This window comes from Vipera ursinii, assembly GCF_947247035.1.
Source record: "Vipera ursinii genome assembly, chromosome: 5".
NCBI lineage: Eukaryota > Metazoa > Chordata > Lepidosauria > Squamata > Viperidae > Vipera > Vipera ursinii.
The window spans coordinates 43,673,532-43,695,853 of record NC_139518.1 but is presented as its reverse complement, the minus strand read 5'-3'; the positions used below and the strand labels follow the sequence as shown (position 1 = coordinate 43,695,853).

At 38.8% G+C, this 22,322-nt stretch overlaps 2 protein-coding genes across 2 annotated transcripts in view; one reads left to right on the top strand and one right to left on the bottom strand.

The window, feature by feature from the left end:
- KLHL6 (kelch like family member 6) overlaps positions 1 to 12,258 on the top strand; it is a 29,801-nt gene extending 17,543 nt beyond the window's left edge. Inside the window, exons 5-7 of the mRNA XM_083363375.1 lie at positions 4,664 to 4,866; positions 6,065 to 6,278; positions 9,103 to 12,258. Of these exons, the coding sequence (XP_083219501.1) occupies positions 4,664 to 4,866; positions 6,065 to 6,278; positions 9,103 to 9,404 (719 nt within the window). The 3' untranslated portion in view covers positions 9,405 to 12,258. The remainder of the gene's footprint in view (positions 1 to 4,663; positions 4,867 to 6,064; positions 6,279 to 9,102) is intronic.
- A 7,543-nt stretch (positions 12,259 to 19,801) lies between these two features.
- GPR148 (G protein-coupled receptor 148) lies at positions 19,802 to 20,854 on the bottom strand (the record flags this gene model as incomplete). Its single annotated transcript, XM_083363290.1, has 1 exon — positions 19,802 to 20,854. The coding sequence occupies one exon, from the start codon at positions 20,852 to 20,854 to the stop codon at positions 19,802 to 19,804; it is 1,053 nt and encodes a 350-aa protein (XP_083219416.1).
- Positions 20,855 to 22,322: the final 1,468 nt, after the last annotated feature.

The following is a 22,322-nucleotide window of genomic DNA, read 5'->3' as shown; positions in this document are numbered from 1 at the left end:
CTAAAATATGGCTGACCACAGGAACTGGATAAGCATGTTGATTAAGGGCCTTATTTAATGTACATTTATAATATGCGCAAATGCGAACTTGTCACTCCTCCATTGGACTTCAGGGGGGGTGACAATAGGAGTTTCCCACTCCCTCCCCATCAACAGGCTGTAATACGCCCTGTTCTACTAACTTATCAATTTCAGAATTGATTTTGAGCTTTAGGGCAAAGGGGACCCTGTGAGGCTTAATCCTAATTGGCACAACGTTAGGATCTAACTTGAAAGAAATTGGCGGCCCAGTGTACGTCCCCAGCGTTGACTCAAAAACATCTGCGTATTCCTCACAAACAGTCATGAGGTCTGCTGTTTGTGTATGATTAATGCCTGTAATTTGAATGCCTAAAGCATTAAACCAATCAAGTCCAATAAGACTCGTTCTTTGGCCCTCTACTACTATGACATCCAGGTGCCCCAAAAACCCTTTAAATTTTACTAATAATGTGGCTTCACCCTTAACTTTAACATGAGCGTTCTGAAAATCTGTTAGAATAATATCTGAGGGCCTTAGTTTAGCCCACTGGTTACTGCGCCTACACACAAAATTGAATGTGTCTTGTGAAATGATAGATACTGCTGAGCCGGAGTCCAACTCTATCTTACATGGAACTCCTTATAGCTCTATTGAGAGCTTGAGTTTAGGCTTGAGGGGACGATAATAATAATAATAATAATAATAATAATAATAATAATAATAATAATAATAATAATAATAATAATAATAATAATAATAATAATAATAATAATAATAATAATAATAATAATAATAATAATAATAATAATAATAATAATAATTTTATTTATATACCGCCCTTCTCCCGAAGGACTCAGGGCGGTGAACAGGGCAAGAATAAAAAATACAAAGTTACAAAAGTTAAAAAAGAATTAAATATATGCCCACTAAAAACAGTAAATACAAATATTAAAATAACAATAAAAACCCCCACCAATCCCCCATCAGGCCAGGCCGGCTTGTTCAAATAAGAATGTCTTTAGATCGCAACGGAAGGAGCGAAGATCGATGAGCCCCGGTGCGGCAAACGCTCCTCCGGCTTCTGAAGAACCCCTCACTAACTGGACCCTGGGCCCCAGTACCTCTCCTAGTCGGTTCCTCCGACTGGTGTTTGGGTGGCCTGTCTCTCTGGTGGGCTCTGCAAACCACCACGATGTGTCCGGTCCTTCCACAAGCTCTACACATGGCCGAGCGGAATCTGCAACTGGCACGAAGATGGTTGCCTCCACAACCCTTACATCTAGGTAATCGTTCTGTCGTTGGTGGATGCTGTGGTTTTGCACGTTTGGTTGTCTTTGGAGCTTGTTGATTTCGGGTTCTTCATCTTCTGATGATTCTCTGATGCATTTGGCGACCTCAAGATGGACAGAATCTTCAATCTTTGAAGGTTTGGTGGGCTGCGCTGTCTGCACTGCACCCCCGGCGGCTTCGTCGGCCATGACCTCGTCCTGTGCCTTGGGGAATGTGAGATTGGGTCTAGCAAACAGTCTCTGCTGAAGGGTTCTGTCTCGAAGGCCACAGACGAGTCAGTCTCTCAGTCGTTCCTCTAAGTTTGAAAACTTGCAAAGGCATGCGGCCTGCCTTAGGCCCGCGATAAACTCTGAAGCTGTCTCACTGGGTAGCTGCACTCTTTGGTCGAACTTAAAATGCCACACCATTTCCGACATCTTGGGCTGAAAATGCCCCGTCAGCTTCTTAATGTCTGCGAACAATACTGCTTCGATGGGCGTCAGTGCGAAAAGGTTTTCTGCTAGGTCGAAAACAGCTGGTCCACACACGCACAGCAATGTTGAGACTTTTAGGCCTTCCTCTGCAATTTGGTTCACCTGTAGATATTTCTCCACTTGCGAGAGGTAAGACAGCCATTCTTCAGGATGTTTTACATCGAACTCTCTTGAGCTTGCTGACCTTCGGCATCTTTCCTCGATTCCTGCGTTCTTGGATCCTGCTTCTTGAGCTCAGGGAATGCATCCACTGAGCACGCGGCCGCTATTGTAGCTTTACTAGCCGGCCTAGAGGGGGGGGAATGCCTCTTCCCTCCAGTGTGTATTGCCGACCCCTCGATAACTTCAGCCCTTTTAAACGGTGAAGCAGGATCCCATCCTTGTCGCCACTGTTGTTGTGGGCTCTGGTGAGTAGGAATGAAGACACACGGCTGAGTACAGAGAAACTCATTCTTTTATTCAAGCTGGAACTGTACTTAGGCTTGAGCCACTCCCAGCCCCAATATATAGCCAAGCCCTATGGTAGCAACCAATAAGATTGAACCTGCGCTTGCTGCCTGAGGCTGACCAATTGCAGGCCCGGAGATGGCCTGTCTGGGTTGCTGGAGAACTGCTAGTTCTCCAGCAACACACGTGGTGTGGTACCCAAAAGCCCAGTACATAACAGGACCTTTTAGTTACACTCTTAAACAATAGAAAATACTTTTTGGTAGAAAAATATTGGGTGAGATCATTCGTGGTTTTGGAGTTGGGTATCATCAATATGCCGATGATACCCAACTTTTCATTTCGACCCCAAACCACCCCAGTGATGCCCTCGATGTGATGTCCCGTTGCCTGGAGGCGGTTCGGGCCTGGATGGCGAGGAACAGACTTCAACTCAACCCTGACAAGACAGAGTGGCTGTGCATTCCGGCATCCCGGGACATTCAAAATATTCCATCTCTTTTTATGGGGGGTGAGTCCTTACCCCCCGTGGATAGGGCTCGCAACTTGGGAGTCCTCCTAGATTCACGACTTACTCTGGAAGACCATATAGTAGCCGTGACTAGGGGGGCTTTTGCCTAGGTTCGCCTGGTGCGCCAGCTGCGGCCCTATCTGGACCGGGATGCCCTGTGTACGGTCACTCATGCGCTCGTGACCTCTCGCCTGGACTACTGCAATGCTCTTTACATGGGGCTTCCCTTGAAGACCACTCGGAGGCTCCAACTGGTACAGAATGCAGCCGCGAGAGTTGTCTTGGGAGTTTCCCGGTACTCCCATGTTACACCTTTGTTCCGCGAGCTGCATTGGTTACCAGTTGTCTTCCGGGTGAGGTTCAAGGTTTTGGTTATGATCTTTAAGTCCTTACATGGCATGGGTCCGGGATACCTTGAGGACCACCTGCTGCCGGCGTCAACTCCCCTCCGCCCTGTGCGTGCCCACAGAGAGGGCCTCCTCAGGGTGCCTCCGGTCAGGGAATGTCGACTAGTGGCCCCCAGGGGGAGGGCCTTCTCTGTGGGCGCTCTGGCGTTATGGAACCAACTGCCGGTTGAGCTCCGGATGGCATCGGACCTTCGCTCCTTCCGGCGCGGGCTGAAGAACCACTTATTTGAACTAGCTGGTCTGGCCTGATGGGGAATATTAGGGTTTTTTAATGGTTTTTTTTACTGTTTTTATTGTTATTGTATTTTAATTGGGCATTTGTTTAATCTCTTTTTAATTTTTGTATTGTTATTTATATATGCCCTGAGTCCTTCGGGAGAAGGGCGGTATAGAAATTTAATAAAAAAAATATATATTGAGTACTATATATACACTTTGGCTCTTGAAGAAATGGCAAGGTATAAATCTAAATTTTATCTAAGATGGCGGCACCTGGATCGACTCTGGCTGCATTGGCTCTTGAAGGTAAAAGGTTTGGAGGGATATAAGGGATATAGGCCACATGATCGGGAAGGTTTTAATGTGTTTGAGCAATGTAGTGGGACAAAGGTAACATATGATCAACAATCTTTGCTGATATGGTGAGTTTCTAGCTGTTTTGGAACTGTTGGTGGGACCGTTAAAAGTTGTTTACACTGTTTGCAATTGTTCTGCGGGCAGCAAGATCTGACTGCTGGGACAGCAACAGATTATATTGCAAATCAGAGCTGTTTCCGAAGGAGGCAGAGGAGGAGAGGTCCCGGGGCTTATGGAGTGAAGGAACTGGATGAGGCTGTTGGCAGGCCCAGAGGAAGGGAGAGAGGCCTTTGGAGCAGTTGGAGGCGGTGGCAGCGTGCTCCAGGGGTGAAAAGGAGTGAGGCCCCTTTAAGGAAAAGGTGGAAGAGACAGGATCAGAAAAAGGAAAGGAGACAAGGTTGTCCTGGAGGAATACAAGCTAATTTGAGGGCTAAGCCACATGGAGCTCCATTTCCATCTGTCCTGTTCTCTCCCTAGAGACTAAAATGGACATTCTGAAACTTGAGCTGGCCATGAACAAGGAGTGTTTATCGGAGGTGGTGGCCCTTTAGAGCTCTATGCAACGAAATTTCATTTTGATGTATGCCAATTGGTGAACATTCAAAGTGACAATAAAGTTGTTGTTGTTGTTTTTATTTTTTATTATTAAACTAAATAGATAAAAAAGTCTTCTGTTTTTTCAAGTATGTCATTATTGATGCATTCCAGTTAAAAACATAATGATGTATTTAAATTCTGTGAATAAAAAAATGTGTCAGAGCTTTTTGAGATTAGCTCTGTTTATCTCTTAAGCAATAAGGACTAAAATCTTAGTAAAAAAAAATAGACAACAGCATAAATAGACAAGAGCCTAATGAGAGCGTGTGAACAAAAACCGTTGTTGAGAATATGTTCTGGATCTTTGAAAAAAGTGGAATTTGATTTTTATTCGCTGCAGGAGGAAAAGAAACACAGCATGAAGTCTGGAAGTATAATTCATCCATCAACAAATGGATCCAAATTGAATATTTGAATGTTGGAAGATGGAGGCACAAAATGGCTGTTTTGGGCGGCAAAGTGTATGTGCTTGGTGGTTTTGATGGTGTACAAAGACTTAACAGTGTGGAGATTTATGATTCCTTTCACAACTGTTGGTCTGAGGTAGAGTATAGCTGTACTTTCAGTATTAGTGAAACAGAAAACAGGACCAAAATAACACCACTTTAATGTAAGTGAACGGGCAGATAGTGTTTTCACACAAACCAGAAATGTTTTTTAAAGTCTGCATTTATAATACAGTGTAGAACTAGCCAGCGGATGCACTGAGTATTAAAATAACTTTATTCTGTCCTCCATTATCAGCTGTGCAGCATGAATGTAGATTAGACAAGAGAGACATACAGAACTTAGCACATCTGTTTTTCACGCCCCATGTAACAGCTCTTGCAGGTGAAGATCTTCAAAGCAGATCAAAAATCCCAGGCTGTTTTTAGATGCAGCCTGCATAGAGGGTGTACAAGTCAGAGCAAACCAGTGCTCAAAGACAGTGTTGTAATGTTGTACCATTACTCTCAATTCCTGTTTCCCACTTTTACATTAGTATGAATTCATGAAACTGAGAATGCAAAAATAGCAGTGTGTGTATTTTACTTCATTTGTCAATTTTTATGGGTCTAAATTAAAACAGAGGTATACGTTTAGCTACATGTTTCCTAAGAAACCGATTTTCCATTTATAAGCAAAAACTTTCTATTCTTTCTTTTCAAAATAGCATTTCCATTCTATGTAAGAAATATTTTCTAGAATTCTATGTTAGATTCCTCCTGTGCAGATGCAGATTTATTTACTTATTGTGCTTTGCAATATAATTAACTCCTGCACAATTAGTCCAACTCTGTTGAAAAATAACAATTCTTGTTATTCTAGCTATTATAATATTGTTGGTACACTGTTGGTACACTGTTTTTACTCCTGTGGAAAAAAAATGGGTTCAGGAATGATGATTAGCCCAAAGCCACCCAAAGTCATTCCATTGGCAAGTACAGACTTGAATCTCTTATTCCACAGATTCATATCTATGCTTCTTCCTTCCTTCTTTCAAACATAACTGTGTTGTTAACTTTTGACTTCTTACCCCATGAAGTTTTGCATTATTTTTTTCTTACTCACAAAGATTTTGGAGCCACTTTTAATTCTTTCTCTATTATTGTAATATTTTTCTTCCTAATCAACTAGTATCTTTTAACTTTGGATTTCAACTTAATTGTGTAATCTATTTCCCTAATAGAATAAAACACATAAAATAAAAATTAATTTTAACACATTCCTAAATTACTTTATTTGTTTGATTTTAATAAAGGCAACTCCTCTCATGATCAGTGTGAGCTCATTTGGAGCAGCCAGTTACAAAAAGAAACTCTATGTGATTGGAGGAGGACCCAATGGAAAGTTGGCTACTGACAATATACAATGTTACGATCCAACAACAAACAACTGGTGCTTAAAAACACCTATGCCTGTTGAAGCAAAGTGTGTGAATGCTACAACTTTTCATGACCACATCTATGTTGTGGGTAAGTTTAATATCTGCTTGAACATGCTTAATAATTTTGCATATTTTCATTAACACAGAACTCTTTATAATTATACTTATTTTCACTTACTGCACAAATACCACATAAGGATGTAGAAATATGACTTGTGATACTCTTTTTTAATTAGATCATGTGGATACTTCTAGAGACATAAAGTGCATTTTAGTGTTAGCTAACATACAATAGTAAAGTTACTACTAATGATACACAATTAGAATAGAATGAATAAATTGGTATTACTGAAATCATTTAAAAGTAATGTAATAGTATTATGCTTGCTTATATATGTATACAGTGAATGTCCAGCATGAGTGTGTGTATGTGTGTTTGAGTGTGTGTGTGTGTGTTGGTGTGCATACATACATACACAAATGCCAATGCTTTTAGATGAACTTTTGAATGTAAGAAAATAGAATATTTTGCTTTCTTTTCAGTGAGCCTGTCATGTGTGATATATATGTGTCTCCTTTCACTTCATATATACAAACCAAGATTCTTTGACAATAATTTCATACACATTTTCACTAAGTCACAGACAAGGACGTAATTAATGTACAGTCTAGTAGGATATGCCAAAAAAGTTGTGTATTTAATATACTTTCAGATATCATTTTGATTTGAATAGATCAAATCAAAACAATTTTCAGTGGTTAAATATCTTGTACAAAAGAAAAACAAGAAGTTTTTGTATTCTATCTTATACCAGGATGTAGGTAGAAAGTTAAGCAATAGACATCCTGCAATCAGTATGCACTGTTATCATAAACCCCAGTGTAGTGTTACCTGTGTGCTTATGGTCACTTACTTACAGTCTGTTGAGACACATTGAAATGGTAAGTCCCTCTTGTCTATGGAGATTCTCAATCATTCAGGTCAGTTTTCCCAAAGGTGCTTTTCCATGAGGCAACTGTACTTTCTTGTTTTTTTGTTTGAAGACATTTCACTTCTCATCCAAGAAGCTTCTTCAGCTCTGACTGGATGGTGGGGAATGAGAGAATTTATCCAAGAGTATAAATCCTTCCATTCTCCACCATCCAGTCAGAGCTGAAGAAGCTTCTTGGATGAGAACAAAATGTCTTCCAAGAAAAAAAAAGAGTCCAGTTGCCTCGTGGAAAAGCACCTTTGGGGTAAGTCCCTCTTGTTTTCTGCCTGGATTTTCCAGATGAGTGTGGCTAGAGAAGACAAGACACACATCTCTGGTCATCAACAGTCAGGAAATACAAAAACAAAAATCAGTTTCAATGTAACACTGAAGCATATCAGCTTCTCAGGAATACATGGAGGCCCAATGAATTTAAAACAGCAGTAAAACTATAGTAGGGACGCGGTGGCTCAGTGTCGATCAGAAGGTCGGCAGTTTGGCGGGTCGAATCCCGAGTGCCACGTAACAGAGTGAGCACCTGTTACTCGTCCCAGCTTCTGCCAACCTAGCAGTTCGAAAGCACATAAAAATGCAAGTAGAAAAATAGGGACCACTACGGTGGGAAGGTAACACCGGTCCATGCGCCTTTGGCGTCTAGTCATGCCAGCCACATGTTCACGGAGACATCCTTGGACAAGCGCTGGCTCTTCAGCTTTGAAATGGAGATGAGCACCGGCCCCTAGAGTCGGAAACGACTAGCACGCATGTGCGGGGGAACCTTTACCTTTAAAACTATACTGATTATTATGTACATTTGTGCTCTCTGTCTCTGTCTCTGTCTCTCTCTGTCTCTCTCTGTCTCTCTCTCTCTCTCACACACACACAGACACGGCTAAGCTGCCAGGCATTAGTTAGAGGGACGTAGGCCCATGTCTGCATTCAGGAGGACTCAAGGAGTTGGAGGGCTTCAGCACATTTTTTATCCCCCTAGATCAGGCATGTGAAACTTGTGATGTCACGTGACATTGCGCAACGTATAACGACTTTTTCCCTATTGCCGGCAATGGGGTGGGCGCGGTTTCAGTATGATGCATCCGGCCCACGGGCCGGCAGTTTGACATGCCTGCCCTAGATGCTTGTTTTGTTAATTCACAAGTCCCAGCAGCTACATTTGCTTGTTGATTTACAAGTCTTTGCTTCAGATAACATTTCTTCTTTGATTTCATAATGATTTGTTCCAGTGGTGGGATTCAGTTGGTTTGCACCACTTCGGCAGAACCGGTAGCTAATTTTTTGTTGCCCAGGCCCAGAATGGACTTCCGGAAACGGCATCCACACAGAGAACTGGCTGTTCACATTTTTGAATCCCACCACTGATTTGTTCTGTCTTTTCTACCTCCCTGGAAAGGATCTTTGAGATAAGATTCCTGGCTTTTGTCTTCTTGGCTTACTTTAGATTATGGCATCTTCAGCCTAAATCTCATAGTAGAGTAATTTTTGGTTGTCCATTTTTTTACAATATTGTGTGTGGGGAGAAGAAACTTGACTCTGACATAAATACTGTGCATTGCTCTGAAGCATAGTGGAATCGTGCCTGAATTTAATGGGCCATTTGGGGAAACAGAATTCCATTACTCCCAAATGTCCATTAAACCACAAATTACATCATTTGCAATGGTTTACATAGGTTGCAAAATGATATCATTTCATAAATGATAAAAATCATCATACATACCATAATTTTTTTAAAAAAATTAACTGCCTTATGTAGATTGTCTGCTTCAGATGCAGTGGTCTTGCCTATTATTTTTTGGGGGGGATATCTGGAGACAAATTTGGTCTGTTGCATCCAAAGTCAATTAATGGGAGTCTGTTAAATTGAGGTTTCACTTTATGCATTACCAATCACTTGTTGAATAATTTGCCATCTTCCCTTTCCAGGTGGGGCAATGAAAGCACTCTATTCTTACAGCCCACTCAAAGATGTATGGTGCCTTGTGACTCAGTTAAACCATGAACGTGCTAGTTGTGGGATTGCTCCTTGCAACAACAAACTGTTCATTACTGGAGGACGGGATGAGAAGAATGATGTCATTGCCACAGTGCTGTGTTGGGATGCTGAGACCCAGATATTGACTGAGGAGTGCATCCTCCCTCGTGGGGTCTCGCATCATGGGAGTGTCACCCTGAGGAAATCATATACATACATCCGTAAGGTAGTGCCTGGAGCAATCTCAGTTTAACTTTGAAGGAAGATTCAAGATAAATGAAGAATAAGTGCTCGTGAAATACCTCATTTTCCCAAAAGTTATAAAGAGTCTATTGGGAATGGAACAATCATGCTGGTGTAGTATATTTGCTCAGTTTCCTTCTGTAGATGCTAAATTGTCAACATAACTACTAGGTATGGGAAAGACATATGCATCGGGGTATAAATACATTTGTACTCCCCAAAGTGATTTATGAATCACAATAATACTGTGCCTTGGTTATCACATTTCTCTGATTTTGCACTGCACTCTTCTGGTTTAAAAAGAATGTGCTTTATAGAATAATATGTGAAAAGGGAGACATTGCATATAAAAAGAGAGGTGCTGGGTACCCTGTTGCCTCTAGACACCAATGCACTCACAGATGAAAATGAAGGGAAAAGCTGACATACTGCAAATTAGTCCCAACGCATTCTTAGAGGATAAAATGGGGGATGGCTGGACCTAGATGGCAATTAATTTGTGAGATTGCGATCAACACCACCCACTATATCCATGGCCATATCTGACCTCAGTAAATCCCAGGTTACAAAACAAAGCACCTCTTAAGCTTTTCTGCTGATATTGATGCTTGGGCTGAACTGACTAGGTGTGTCTTCCACCAGAAATTGGGAGATATCTGAAATTCAATCATAACCATAAGAGATCCCTTCAGGATATGGAAACCTTTACCCACACAAAGAGGTGGAGACTGGCCAAAGGTGGTAGCCCATTAAACTTTCCTTTCAGGGTAAACAAAAGATCCCTTCCAGGAAAAGTGAGATAAAGGGTAAGAACTTAATTTTTATGACTAGGGAAAAATTAACCCAGACAACACATTATTTATTAAGCACAAATAAATTGTAATGATAGAAAACCAATAAAATACTTATAAAAAATCCCTTTCTCTGTTTAATTGACACCTCCAACCACAATGTTAATTAAGCTGGAAGCCAGTTCATATGGTTAGATGTCTGGATTCTTCTCCCTCACAAGCTCAGCAAGGTGTTAACCACTGAGCACCCCCTTTTAGCTATCCAGCTAATTAGAATTTCCAATAATTCCTAGAAGGCAGGCCCTGTCCCTGGGAAGAGCAAGGTAACCACTTCAACCCTGTAAGTTCATACTCTACCTTTTGATTGCTGTACTGCACATTGAGCTGTTGAAATAAACTCTGACTCTGCTCTAAGTAACTTGCCCTGTGTCTTCTAGGATCCAGCCTAGATTTGAACTCAGAACTTTCTACTAACATGACATTAGTGGAAAGCATATATAAAGGCCACATTATTACATTCATTACAAAGAAAGATAATCTGGATCAGCCCCCTGTCCTCCACCAATACAGTATAGACAGCAACAAATAAATAAATGCAGGCAAAAGTCTTGTGCAATGCCCAGTTTCCCTGCTTGTTACCGAAGGTTGCTAACTCCGGTTCAAATTCTCCTGCACTTTGAAATATGCAAACAGAGCCTGCTTTTATATGTATGAGCATATGTCAGTGGTCTATATCTCCTAGAACAGAGATGTCAAACTCGCAACGTCATGTGACGTTGCGCAACGTATCGGAGCTTTTTCTCCATTGCTGGCAATGGGGTGGGCGCGGTTTTGGGATGACGCGTCCGGCCCACGGGCTGGCAGTTTGATACCCCTGTCCTAGAATCTCCCCCAAAGAATAGCTAATTAATTGCGTGGTACTTTTAGATAGGTAAATGACACAAAGTGTCAACCAAAGTTCCATCACAAATACATTACGCTTGTATCCCAGGCCCTGCACTGTCTACTAGTGCAATTCAAATGCTGTTTTTGACTTTTAAAGCCCTAGGCAGCTTAGTAAAGGGATACTTCAATCAGTCAATCAATCAATCAATCAGAATAGAGCTGGAAGGAACCTTAGAGGTCTTCTAGTCCAGCCCCCTGCTCAAGCAGGAGTCCCTATACCATTTCAGACAGGTGGATGTCTAGTCTTTTCTTAAAAACCTCCAGTGATGAAGCACCCACAACTTCTGATGGCAAGCAATTCTGAAGCCAAACTTGGGGGATCACTAGTTGGTTTCAACAGCCTGATTTATATGTCCCGACAGAATCTACTTATAGGCAATTTTCATGTGATGAAGGGGGTGGGGGGGGGTCACAGGCACTGTTTTCCTGTTGCTATGAATATTTTATTATATTTTTATGGATCTATTGTAAAATTGTGAAGAATCTCTTTTGATTATAATAAACATAAATCAAACAAACAAAGAAATATGTGAAATTTACCTGGAATGCCCTTCTAGTGGACAAAGCTGAACTCTGTGAGTTGTGATTCCCAACTTTGGATATTGCTTTTAAATATTGTTTTGTCAGCTGCGCTAAATTTTTTGCTGAAAGATGTGATGAAATTTCAAATAAATTGATGTTAACAATTGCCACTTTAAAATGTTTCTGTCATTTGGTAATAGCCTAAAATTTAAACATCTTTTTAAGATTAAAACAAATTAAATGAACATACTTGCTTCTTCATCAGATCAAAGAATAGAAGAACAGAAAAAATAAATGTAAAGGGGCTGTAATAAAGCCTTGCCAATTTATGATAGGCATGATATGGCCTCACTGTTTTACAGGTACATCATAACCCCATCTGGAGCATACCATGATATTCCCCGCCCCCCCTGAAAAAAACAACACAAAAACCCCAAAAAACCCAAACAACACCATTAAGGACACTTCCAGACAACCCGCTTTTCCATTACTCAAGTGGGCTTCCTGGGATGCTCTAGTTATAGATTACCAAGTTGTCACTGGAATAGTATCCATATTTCTTTGTAAAACTACAGCTTTCCTAGAGAATGAACAGTCAGTTCTAACTCTTCCCCTTTATGGGATGCCTGCTTCAGGAGAAGACTGCATTATATTTTGTTCTAATGTTTATATTGCTTTTAAACACAGTGACTTTTATTATGATGGTTTAACTTAAGATTTTAATTTTAAATTTTTTATTCTTATCTTGTAAATTGCTCTGGGCTTTCTTGGAAGTAAAAAAGTTATAGAAATGAAGTAAAATAAACCAAATTAAAAGTTGCTGCCATATAAAAGGAGCTGTGTCCTTTTAGTCTAGTACCATTTCCCCTTCTAGCAATGGTTTGGTTGAGACACTATAGAGCAGGGATGTCAAACTCAATTTCATTGAGGGCTGCATCAGCATTGCGGTTGCCCTCAGGGGGCCGGGTGGGTGTAGCCAGGGTGGGCGTGGCCTACTGGGTGGGCATGGCCAGCTCTACATCGTTCTCATCAAGGGTACCTATGGGGGCCTGGGCAGGAGTGGGACAGATCTGAGGGTCTCTGGCAGAAGGAGATGGGACTGGGGCCAGGGCCAAGGCAGTGCGGGCCGTTCCCTCACTGTTTCCAGGATGGCTTCGCGGGCCGCATGAAACCACTTCGTGGGCCGGATCCTGCCCCCGGGCCTTGTGTTTGACATGTCTGCTATAGAGAAAGACTATGATAAATCTAGACAAAATATTAATATGCAGAGATATCATAAAGACCATAAAGGTACATTCTGCACTGTCAAAGTGGCCTTCCCATTCATCATTACTTCCTCTTTCACTTGCAATTTCTATGGAAAACTTGTGATCTTTATTCCATTTACCTGGATTGATGAAACTTTATTTTTATTCATTGGTAGCATAAGCAGGATAGGATCTTATCTTCCTATCTCCCCCCTCATTAAACAAAAAAAATATGTATTGATAAGTTGTTTATATCTGTTGCTCCTTTTGTCTTCACATACAAGACCATTTCCTTTTTGTTTTTGTACATTTACATGAAGCCCAATAGGTGGCACTATTATACTATTTTTAGCTCAGATTTTGCTTTCCTGGAAGAAACATACAAAACAACCCCTTGAATAATAAGAAACATATAAAAATGGTATTGCAACATCATTTCCAGGAAATATATTACAATTTCAACAAAATTATGCTAAATAACATGGCTCAAAATGTAATTACATTATGCAAGAGCTCTCCTTTTGTCTCTCAACAATTGAGGCCCCTTTTCTTTTTGTCCAACTTACATTTTGTCAGAGATCATTGCAGTTTTCTGAAAAATTTATAATTTTACTAAAAAAATTTAAGCACAAGAGCAATACAAACTAAAATAGAGTAAAAAACAAAAAACAAACAAAACCAAAAGTGCAAAAAGAAAAGAGTAGCAGAAAAATAGAAAAGAAAGAAAAAAGATATAAAGTGGGTTCTGCTCCTTCACAGTAGTTTAAGTATTGTACAGTTATAAGCTGACCTTTCTAAAGTTACACCATGCCAGCCTTCTTTCTATAATCCATCCTATCTAATCATCGAAGCCATAAATCATGTTTTTTTTTCTTTTTTTAAACAAAAATGCATAAGGTGTCTCTAGTCCTCAATAAACTCTTGTCCTGCTGGCAGAGAGGGCTGACTGTGGATCTCATCACTTAAAGAATTCTGACTGTTTGGATCCAGAAGAAAAGCTTTCTCTGGCATGGCTCCCACTCTATGGAACATCCTAACCCCCCAACACACACACACCCGGTAAGATCTGCCTCCACCCTCTTATCCTTCCACAAGAGCCTGAAGGCCTGGCTCTGCCAATTGGCCTGCCAATTGGGGACCCAACTGGGGAGTCCCACGCTGGAGATGGCTACTAGATTGATAGCAAATACTACCTCCCTTTGCTCTGCATTCCCTACTTCCCTCTGCCCATCTTTTAATCTCATATTACTGTGTTTTCATTGCTTATTTCATTGTGTCATTATTTTGCTACTATTATGTTTACATTTCATTTCCCTGTTTTTACTGTTGTAAGCCACCTATTGTAGCCTCATGGCGAGATAGGCGGCAAATAAATTAAATAAACAAATGTAAATATTGTCTTTTCTTTCATCAAAAATAAATTTGGCATTTTCAATGAGTTCCGTTATCTTCACCTACATTGTAGGTATAAAAGTAATGATCGATGATTATTTTTCTAACTGTTTATCCATCAGTTCCAAAATATTTTTTTTTGTTTCAGTTGCATGTTAATATTTAAAATCCTCTGAATTACTTGTACTAACTTAAGCCTAACATTTTCTATTTTTTCCCCAATCACCAAATATAATAAAATAACCATTCTTGTTCTTCACATTTCCAAAATAAATCTGAAGAACCTTTGAAGGGTCTTTGGTGCTCTCTGAGCTTGATTGTTTTCTTGCAGACATTTCATTATCCAAACTAGGTAACACCATCAATGCTAGTGCTAGAAGAACCTTTATATATACTAGGTATTTTTTATTGGTGTCATAAAGCAATGGTATATCATTTTATAAAAGTTTAAGATTATAGCACAATGGTATTTAGTCCTTTCAACCACATATTTTCACTTTGTTCCAACTGTTCATTATAATTTTTATCATTTCTGAAATTTTTCTAGTTCAACTTTAATCTACTTTGAATTCAGTGTTAAAAGTTATATATGTTAGCTATCACATGTTTATCGTTTGTGCACAATTTTGTTTCAAAATCAGTCTTATAATGTTTTAATCCCCAAATTATTTTATCTACTTCAAATCTTTCTGATTGTAAACAACCCAAATTATCAAATCTGTACATAAGAAAACCATTCCGTATTCTCAATATGGTACATCTAGTGTAATGATTTTTAAAATCTACATTAACGTTAACTTTATCATACAACAATTATCTCTGCTACCCAAATCTTAGGTCATGTCCTTCTGACTCTAAAATTCTTCTATTTCTCAGAAACACCTACCAAACCAAACAACAAGCTGTGAAATGCAATTTCAAATAAGATAAACCCAGTCCTTCTCTTTTCTTTATATTGTGTAAAATCTTATATAAATAACCTGTGGCTTCTCCCTTGCCACACAAAATTAGAGGTATCCTTTTGCCACCATTTAAATAATACATCAGTTGCCAAAACAGGTAGTCAGAAGCAAAAACTAAATTCTAGGCAAAACATTCATCTTTATCCTGAGCAATGACAGATTCTCCCACTTTTACAGGTCCTTTTCATCTTCTTTCAAGGTTTAACATACCGTATTTTCCAGCGTATAAGACAACTGGGCATATATACTGCTAAGCTTGTAAGCCGCCCTGAGTCTTCGGAGAAGGACGGGATATAAATGGAATTAAATAAATAAATAAATAAATAAGACGACCCCCTACATTTCCTGTTAAATTATAGGGTTTGGGCTATACTCGCCGTATAAGACTACCCCTCTTCCAACGCACACCAAATAAAAATTAAAAAACATCAGATTTGATTTTAATATGGTAATTTTAATTCAAATGCTTATGACATGCAGGTGCTTAGTAGGAAAACTGTCACTTCTAAATATAAGGCTCTTTGTCATCAAACATGTAAACATAAAACAGTACAAGTGGATTAAATAATAATAATAATAATAATAATAATAATAATAATAATAATAATAATAATAATAATAATAATTAGTTGGAGGGGACCTTGGAGGTTATCTAGTCCAACCCCCCCTGCTAAGGCAGGAAACCCTATACCATTTCAGACAAATGGCTGTCCAGTCTCTTCTTAAAAATTTCCAGTGTTGGAGCATTCACCACTTCTGGAGGCAGGTTGTTCCACTGGTTAATTGTTCTAACTGTCAGGAAGTTTCTCCTTAGTTCTAGGTTGCTTCTCTCCTTGATTAGTTTCCATCCATTACTTCTTGTCCTGCTTTCAGGTGCTTTGGAGAATAGCTTGACTCCCTCTTCTTTGTGGCAGCCCCTGATTCCAGCAACCATTCCCTATTTTCCTAATTCACTTTTTCACTTTTCCTAATTCACTCTAAAGCTTTCCCTGCGCAGAGCCTTAAGTAACAAAAGCTGCCTGCAATTAGTGCAGGTTCGCATCCCACCAGGCTCAAGGTTGACTCAGCTTTCCATCCTTCCAAGGTAGGTAAAATGAGGACCCAGATTGTTGGGGGCAATAAGCTGACTTTGTAATAATGCTGCTTGGGTGTGTGTGTGAAAGCCCTAATAAACAGGCATATACACAGAATGAAGGCTATTGGTAAGCACATTGATTTGTGCTTTAAATTGTAAGCCACCCTGAGTCTTCGGAGAAGGGCAGGATATAAATGGGATTTTTTTAAAAAAAAAGACCAAATGGGAGATCTGCTCCAGGTTTTCCAGCCAGCCCGCCCAGTTCCTGAGTCAAATGTGTCCTTAGAGCTAAGCCGCTGCTCTGACTGCTGCATTCCCCACCTGCCTTTCAAGTTGGGATAGACTACACCTGCTCTTCAACTTTAGAAGGAAAGACGCCCAGACCCCAGCCTGTAAAAAATCACAGACTGCAGCTTCTTTTCCAATTGGTCCCGCTTTCCCTGTGCAGACTAAATGGGAGATCCACTCCAGGTTTTCCAGCCAGCCCTGTCCCTAAATTTTCAGCACCGGGCATATAAGATGACCCCTGACTTTTGAGAAGATTTTCATGGGTTAAAAAGTAGTCTTATACGCCGGAAACTACGGTAATTATTTTGAAATAACATACAATTTATAATTCTTATGGTGATACCGAAATATATTACTTTCTTCTCAATCTTAAAATCTATTTGTTTCATCAATTCTGTTTGGTCCTCTATTTTCATGTTTTTTATTAACATCTTTATCTTCTGTTTGTTAATCTTACAATCTGCTAATATATCAGTTTTCCCCATGAATGCTTCTACAATATTCCCTTTAGTGGATCCTCCAAAACATTAATGGGAAAGTTAGCAATACCCTTAGCTTATAAGTCTCTTTTCTAATCTTTATTCAAAAAATTATCTTGTCTTATAACTCAAGAACTAAAATAGAAAGAAGACAAGAGCCATCCCCATCTTGACCCTTTTTGTATATCATAGGGCTTTGCTAGATCTCCATTAACAACTATTTGTACTTTCTGTGAAGTTGATCTTACCCATTTAATAAAATTCTTTCCAAAGTCCATATCTCCCAAACTCCAGCCCAAATTATCAAAGGCCTTTCCTATATCCAATAAAATCAATGTGGCTTGTTTTTCATTATGTTGCTCCAAGTATTCCAAAATGTCCAAAACGTTTCTAATATTGCATTTTAATAGTTCTTTAGGTTATAAACCCACATTGATCCTGATGAATAAATTCTTGCAAAATTATTTTCAACCTCTCAGCCAAAATCATTGCAAACAACTTATAGTGTTCATTCAGCAATTATATTGGCTGATAGTGTTAGTCAAATCATGTTTCTTCTTAGGTATTAATGCTATATTATCCTTTTTCCAGCCCTTTCTCCTCTTTAAAATAGAGTTCATTGTATTTTGTAAAGGTTGGAAAGATCATCCTCAAAACATTTATAGTAAGGCGCTGGTAATCCATTTTATCCAGGCACCTTTCCTATTTCTGTCTTTTGTATAGTTTCACTAACTTCCCTTACTGTTACACTGCAGCCCATTAGCCCACAATAGCCCATAATCTATTTCTATTTCTCTGTAATCTTCAGAAAACCTAGTTCATGTAAATATTAATTTATTTTCTCCAGGAAAATTTCTTGTCTTTTATATAAATTTGAATAATAGTGATGAAATAATTTTTGCACAGCCACATTATCTGTTATTACCATGTCTTCCTCTTGTAATTTCAAGACCATTTTTTTTTCTTTTTCTTTTTTGTAATTTTTATGCCAACCACTTTTCTGGTTTATTTGCAAACCCAACTTTTTTGTTTTTGTTTTCATTCACTTTTATTTCCATTTCTGGTAACATAGATAATTGTCCTTGTAGAAGTTAATTTGTTGAGAAATACTTATATGCTCTGGAAATTTAAATTGTTCTTCTTTTCTTTTAATCTCATCCAAAATAGCTTATGCTTTTTCTTATGTCTTCTTTGGAGTTCACCATTATGTTGCATAAAGTAACCTTTCATGAAAGCTTTGCTTGAGAGCCAAACCATTCTTTTATCTTTACCTTTATTAAGATTATTTTTTTAAAAAAGTAATACTTACCAAATAAGTGTTGAGGACTGTGTTAGAATATATTGCTTAGCTACTATTCTTCATTTCAAGGATGTCTTTTAAAGCTGTTCTTAGAATATTGTCAGGGAAAGGGGTTTTTCCAATAGGTGCGCCTGACTGGATCTGGTTTACGTATATCCAAACATAGATGGCAGATTTGGTTAGCAACCTATCTTTCTCTAGCAACAGAACATTATTGATGCACTTCTGGGTAGAAAAAAATCTCCAAATGTTGCTGAGGGAACACAGTTGTCTCATAAAGGATTACAAGATGTACTGTTAAATGTTTATTTTCTTTCCCACACAGTTTCACTATTGATTTGATGGAGGCATCAAAAAGGCTTGTATTCTTGAGTTCTTCCTCTCCCACAGCAGAGATCATTAGATTGGTTTTTCCCCAACCTGATGCTTCCAACTGTGTTAGATTTCAACCTTCCTATTTCCTGAACTGGAACTGTATGGAGCAAAGGTATTTTTTCCCCTATTCAACTATCAATCACCTGGAGGCATAATCCACATTACTGAGAGGAGTCAGGATTTGGGGAAACAGGACATATAAAATATAGAAAATATTTCTATAAAATATAGAAAATTCATCTCATACAGAAAAAGTATCCTGCATTTGTTCTATTCTTATTGGTTTCAAGATTTTCTATAAAAGGAGAGAACTTCACAGAATCCTTCACTGACCAACCATTGTGTTCTTGAGCACACTTAGAAGGAGCAGATGTGAATTCCTATTTTTCATTTCTCCAATGGTCTGGCTTCCTAGACTTCCATTAAATCCCAGGGAAACAGGTTATAAAAGGAAGTGTTTTTACTAAGCAGTTTTTTTTTCCAACCAGCAAAATAGAAAGAAGAATAGCATAAAACAAAAGGACCAGCTGTTTGCAGCCTCTACCACTTCAACAATAAAGAAACTCAAATACATTGCCATGGAATGTGGATTTTTGCCATCAAAAATTTCTTTCCCAGGGAAGGAAAAAAATGGGAAAGGCTAGAAAAATGTAGGATAGATTCTGGCTCTGTATTATACAAAACAAAGAGAAAACTTGGCTGGTACAAAACATTAGTACTGAGCCCCTTTTTAGTGAAAAGATTCATACTCTGGAATTTGTAAAGTCAAATGTAACAATGTGCTTGGTACATATTTAGCAGATTTAGGTCCATATCTGAAGAGTAAACCCATGCATCAGAACATTTCACTCATAGCAATAAAATTATTATCCTAAATATCATCTAGTATGATAGCATGTTGATATTAAGAACACATTAGGAAAAAATACAAATAATTTAGTCAACAGGTCAATAAAATTATGAATAATTTCAGTTTATGAGATACATAGCACAGCTTTAGGTCACAGTTACTCTAATGTCCTTGTTTCTGCTCAGGTAAATGTAGTAGGAGCTACCACTGTAGAACGTTTCCATTTGATGCAGAACTTGAGGGATGATGATATCTCTCTGTATCGAAGCCCACACAGATAAGGTAACAAAGCCTTGGGCAAAGTAATCAGGACATTACAAGCTATCATAGACACCCAAATTCCTGTCTGTGGCCCAATTACAGCATTGACATAAAGGAGTGACTCAACTACAACAGCCACAAGAGGAGAGAAATGAAAGAATAGGATAATATGATGCATTAGGAATGTCACACTGGCTCGAGAGAAAATGCTTCTCCATATTCCTGATTGCTTTGTTTTAAAATACAAGACCATGTAACCACAAAGAATGAGGGTCAGACAGATAAAAAGGGAAGACACGCAGAGTATGTAGCAGAATTTCATGGCATCATTTCCTAGTAAAGTCATTGCCAGTATAATTGGAACAGAACAGTTTTCTACTGGACATTCCCCAGAGTCTTGAGTGATGTGTAGTATTAAGAAAACAATCCCAGGGAAAATCCCAGAGCAGATCCATAGGAACAGAATCAGTTTTTTTGCTCGGGAATAAGGCAGAATGGAAATATAATGCAAAGGCCACAATATGGCCAAATAAATGTCTAGCACCATTGCCGCAGATGTTAATAAGCCTCCACAGTAAGTCATTGCTAGCAAAAACAACAGCATGACACAACCACTTTTTGAGAGGTTGAAGGTGGACATACTGAAAACCGCAGACAGAGTGTAGAGCAGCAGATACATCAAATCACTAAGCAAAGCATTGCCCAACAAAAGGTACCTTGTTTCCTGACGTATGTTGACATGAGAAAAAATCACAAATAAGATGAAAGGAATGACCAGGATGGCTGCCAGAAGACAAATTATTGGTGGGATCAAAAACATCTTCATATTGAAATATGGAGGGTAGACAATCCATTCTTGCAGGCTTTTCAAAATGGGGTTATCCTCAGAGAAGGAATCATTTAAGCGCAATTCTCTATAGAAGGAGATGTTCTCATGCAAAATCCTTGCTGATGCACATAGAGAATAGCTCATTTCTCTAAGAAATTCAGAGTACCAACAAATACAGGTTGTTCAGTAACAACAAGAGTTCTTTAATGCTGCAGATTTGTAATAGCAAGTAACAAACATTTTATAGCTATTCAAAACCTGTCTGTAGCCAACTTTGAAACAGTATCTGAAGACAAGCACAGATTTTTCTAAGAGACTTCAAAAGTGAAACCTGGACTCCTGAAAAATTGAATATATCCCTTTCTGAAAATAAAGAATATAATACATAAGAAATTTCCTCACAAGACTTAAAAAGTATGAACTGCAGAACAAGTACTTGAGGGATAAAATAAATGGGTTGCTCATCGTTAGAAATTTGCTCTTGTCTTCACAGCATCATCATCACACAAGAAAAGCAGATGGACCATTAGCATGATTAAACAGATGTGATGATATAAAAAGGTACATTCCAAATATGCCAATGTAATCAAGTTGTAAATGAATGCAGAAGACATGGTTGCTATGCTTAAGTGCAATAAATGTATTAAATCAATGTAATCAATAAGAACAGCGCTATTAGCTCATGAAATATAACTGCATCATAATCTTTATGATATATGATTCTCTGAAGACTGTGTTTGTATGTTTTTATTTAATCCTTAAGAATTGGGCAGACTTATCTCAAAGTTCAAATGGAGTATCCAATGGTGGAACACTTCAATAATTCTTCAAGCATTAAGAGGCCAGAAAAAGAGTTGTTTCCCAATGCACAACATGAAAGGGACTTAATGTATATGAGCTCAGTTCAATTACATTTGAATGCTTTGCATTGGAGCTAGAGTTTCTTTCAACCAGCCTCTAAATAGGTTTTTCTGAATCTTGGGAATTGATGTGTGGCCTTCAATGCCCAGAATTCCCCAGCCAGAATTCTGCAAATTAAAGTCTATTTATTGTAAAGTTGTCAAGACTGGGGAACACTGCTCAGAAAGCCATGCCCTGCACAGCTTCATTTTGGAATTTCTCAACCTTGCATGTTTCTAGTGGCATCCTTCAAATCAGACACACGTATAGATGTAAATAGATAAGCTGTTTGAAGTAAGTAGCCCAAATATAATTATAGCAGCAATGTGACATTACAGATTTTGCTTCCTGAACACTTTTGAATGTATCTTATAGATTTTTGGCTGCTAATCATGAAAATAACCAGGAATTTAACCTACCATATACCATTTTATAGAAAACTTCTGTTTTTATACAATGGCAATGTACACTCTTAATACCTATTGGCTATGCTGCACATATGAAAGAAACATACAAAAACATGGAACTTCTGTTGAATCACATTCAGTACAACAAATATAACTGGATTATCTAGACCCGTACCAATCGGGCTTCAGGCCTGGGTACAGCACGGAGACGGCATTGGTCGCGCTGGTGAATGATCTCTGGAGGGCTCGGGACAGAGGATACTCCTCTGTTCTAGTCCTATTAGACCTCTCAGCGGCTTTCGATA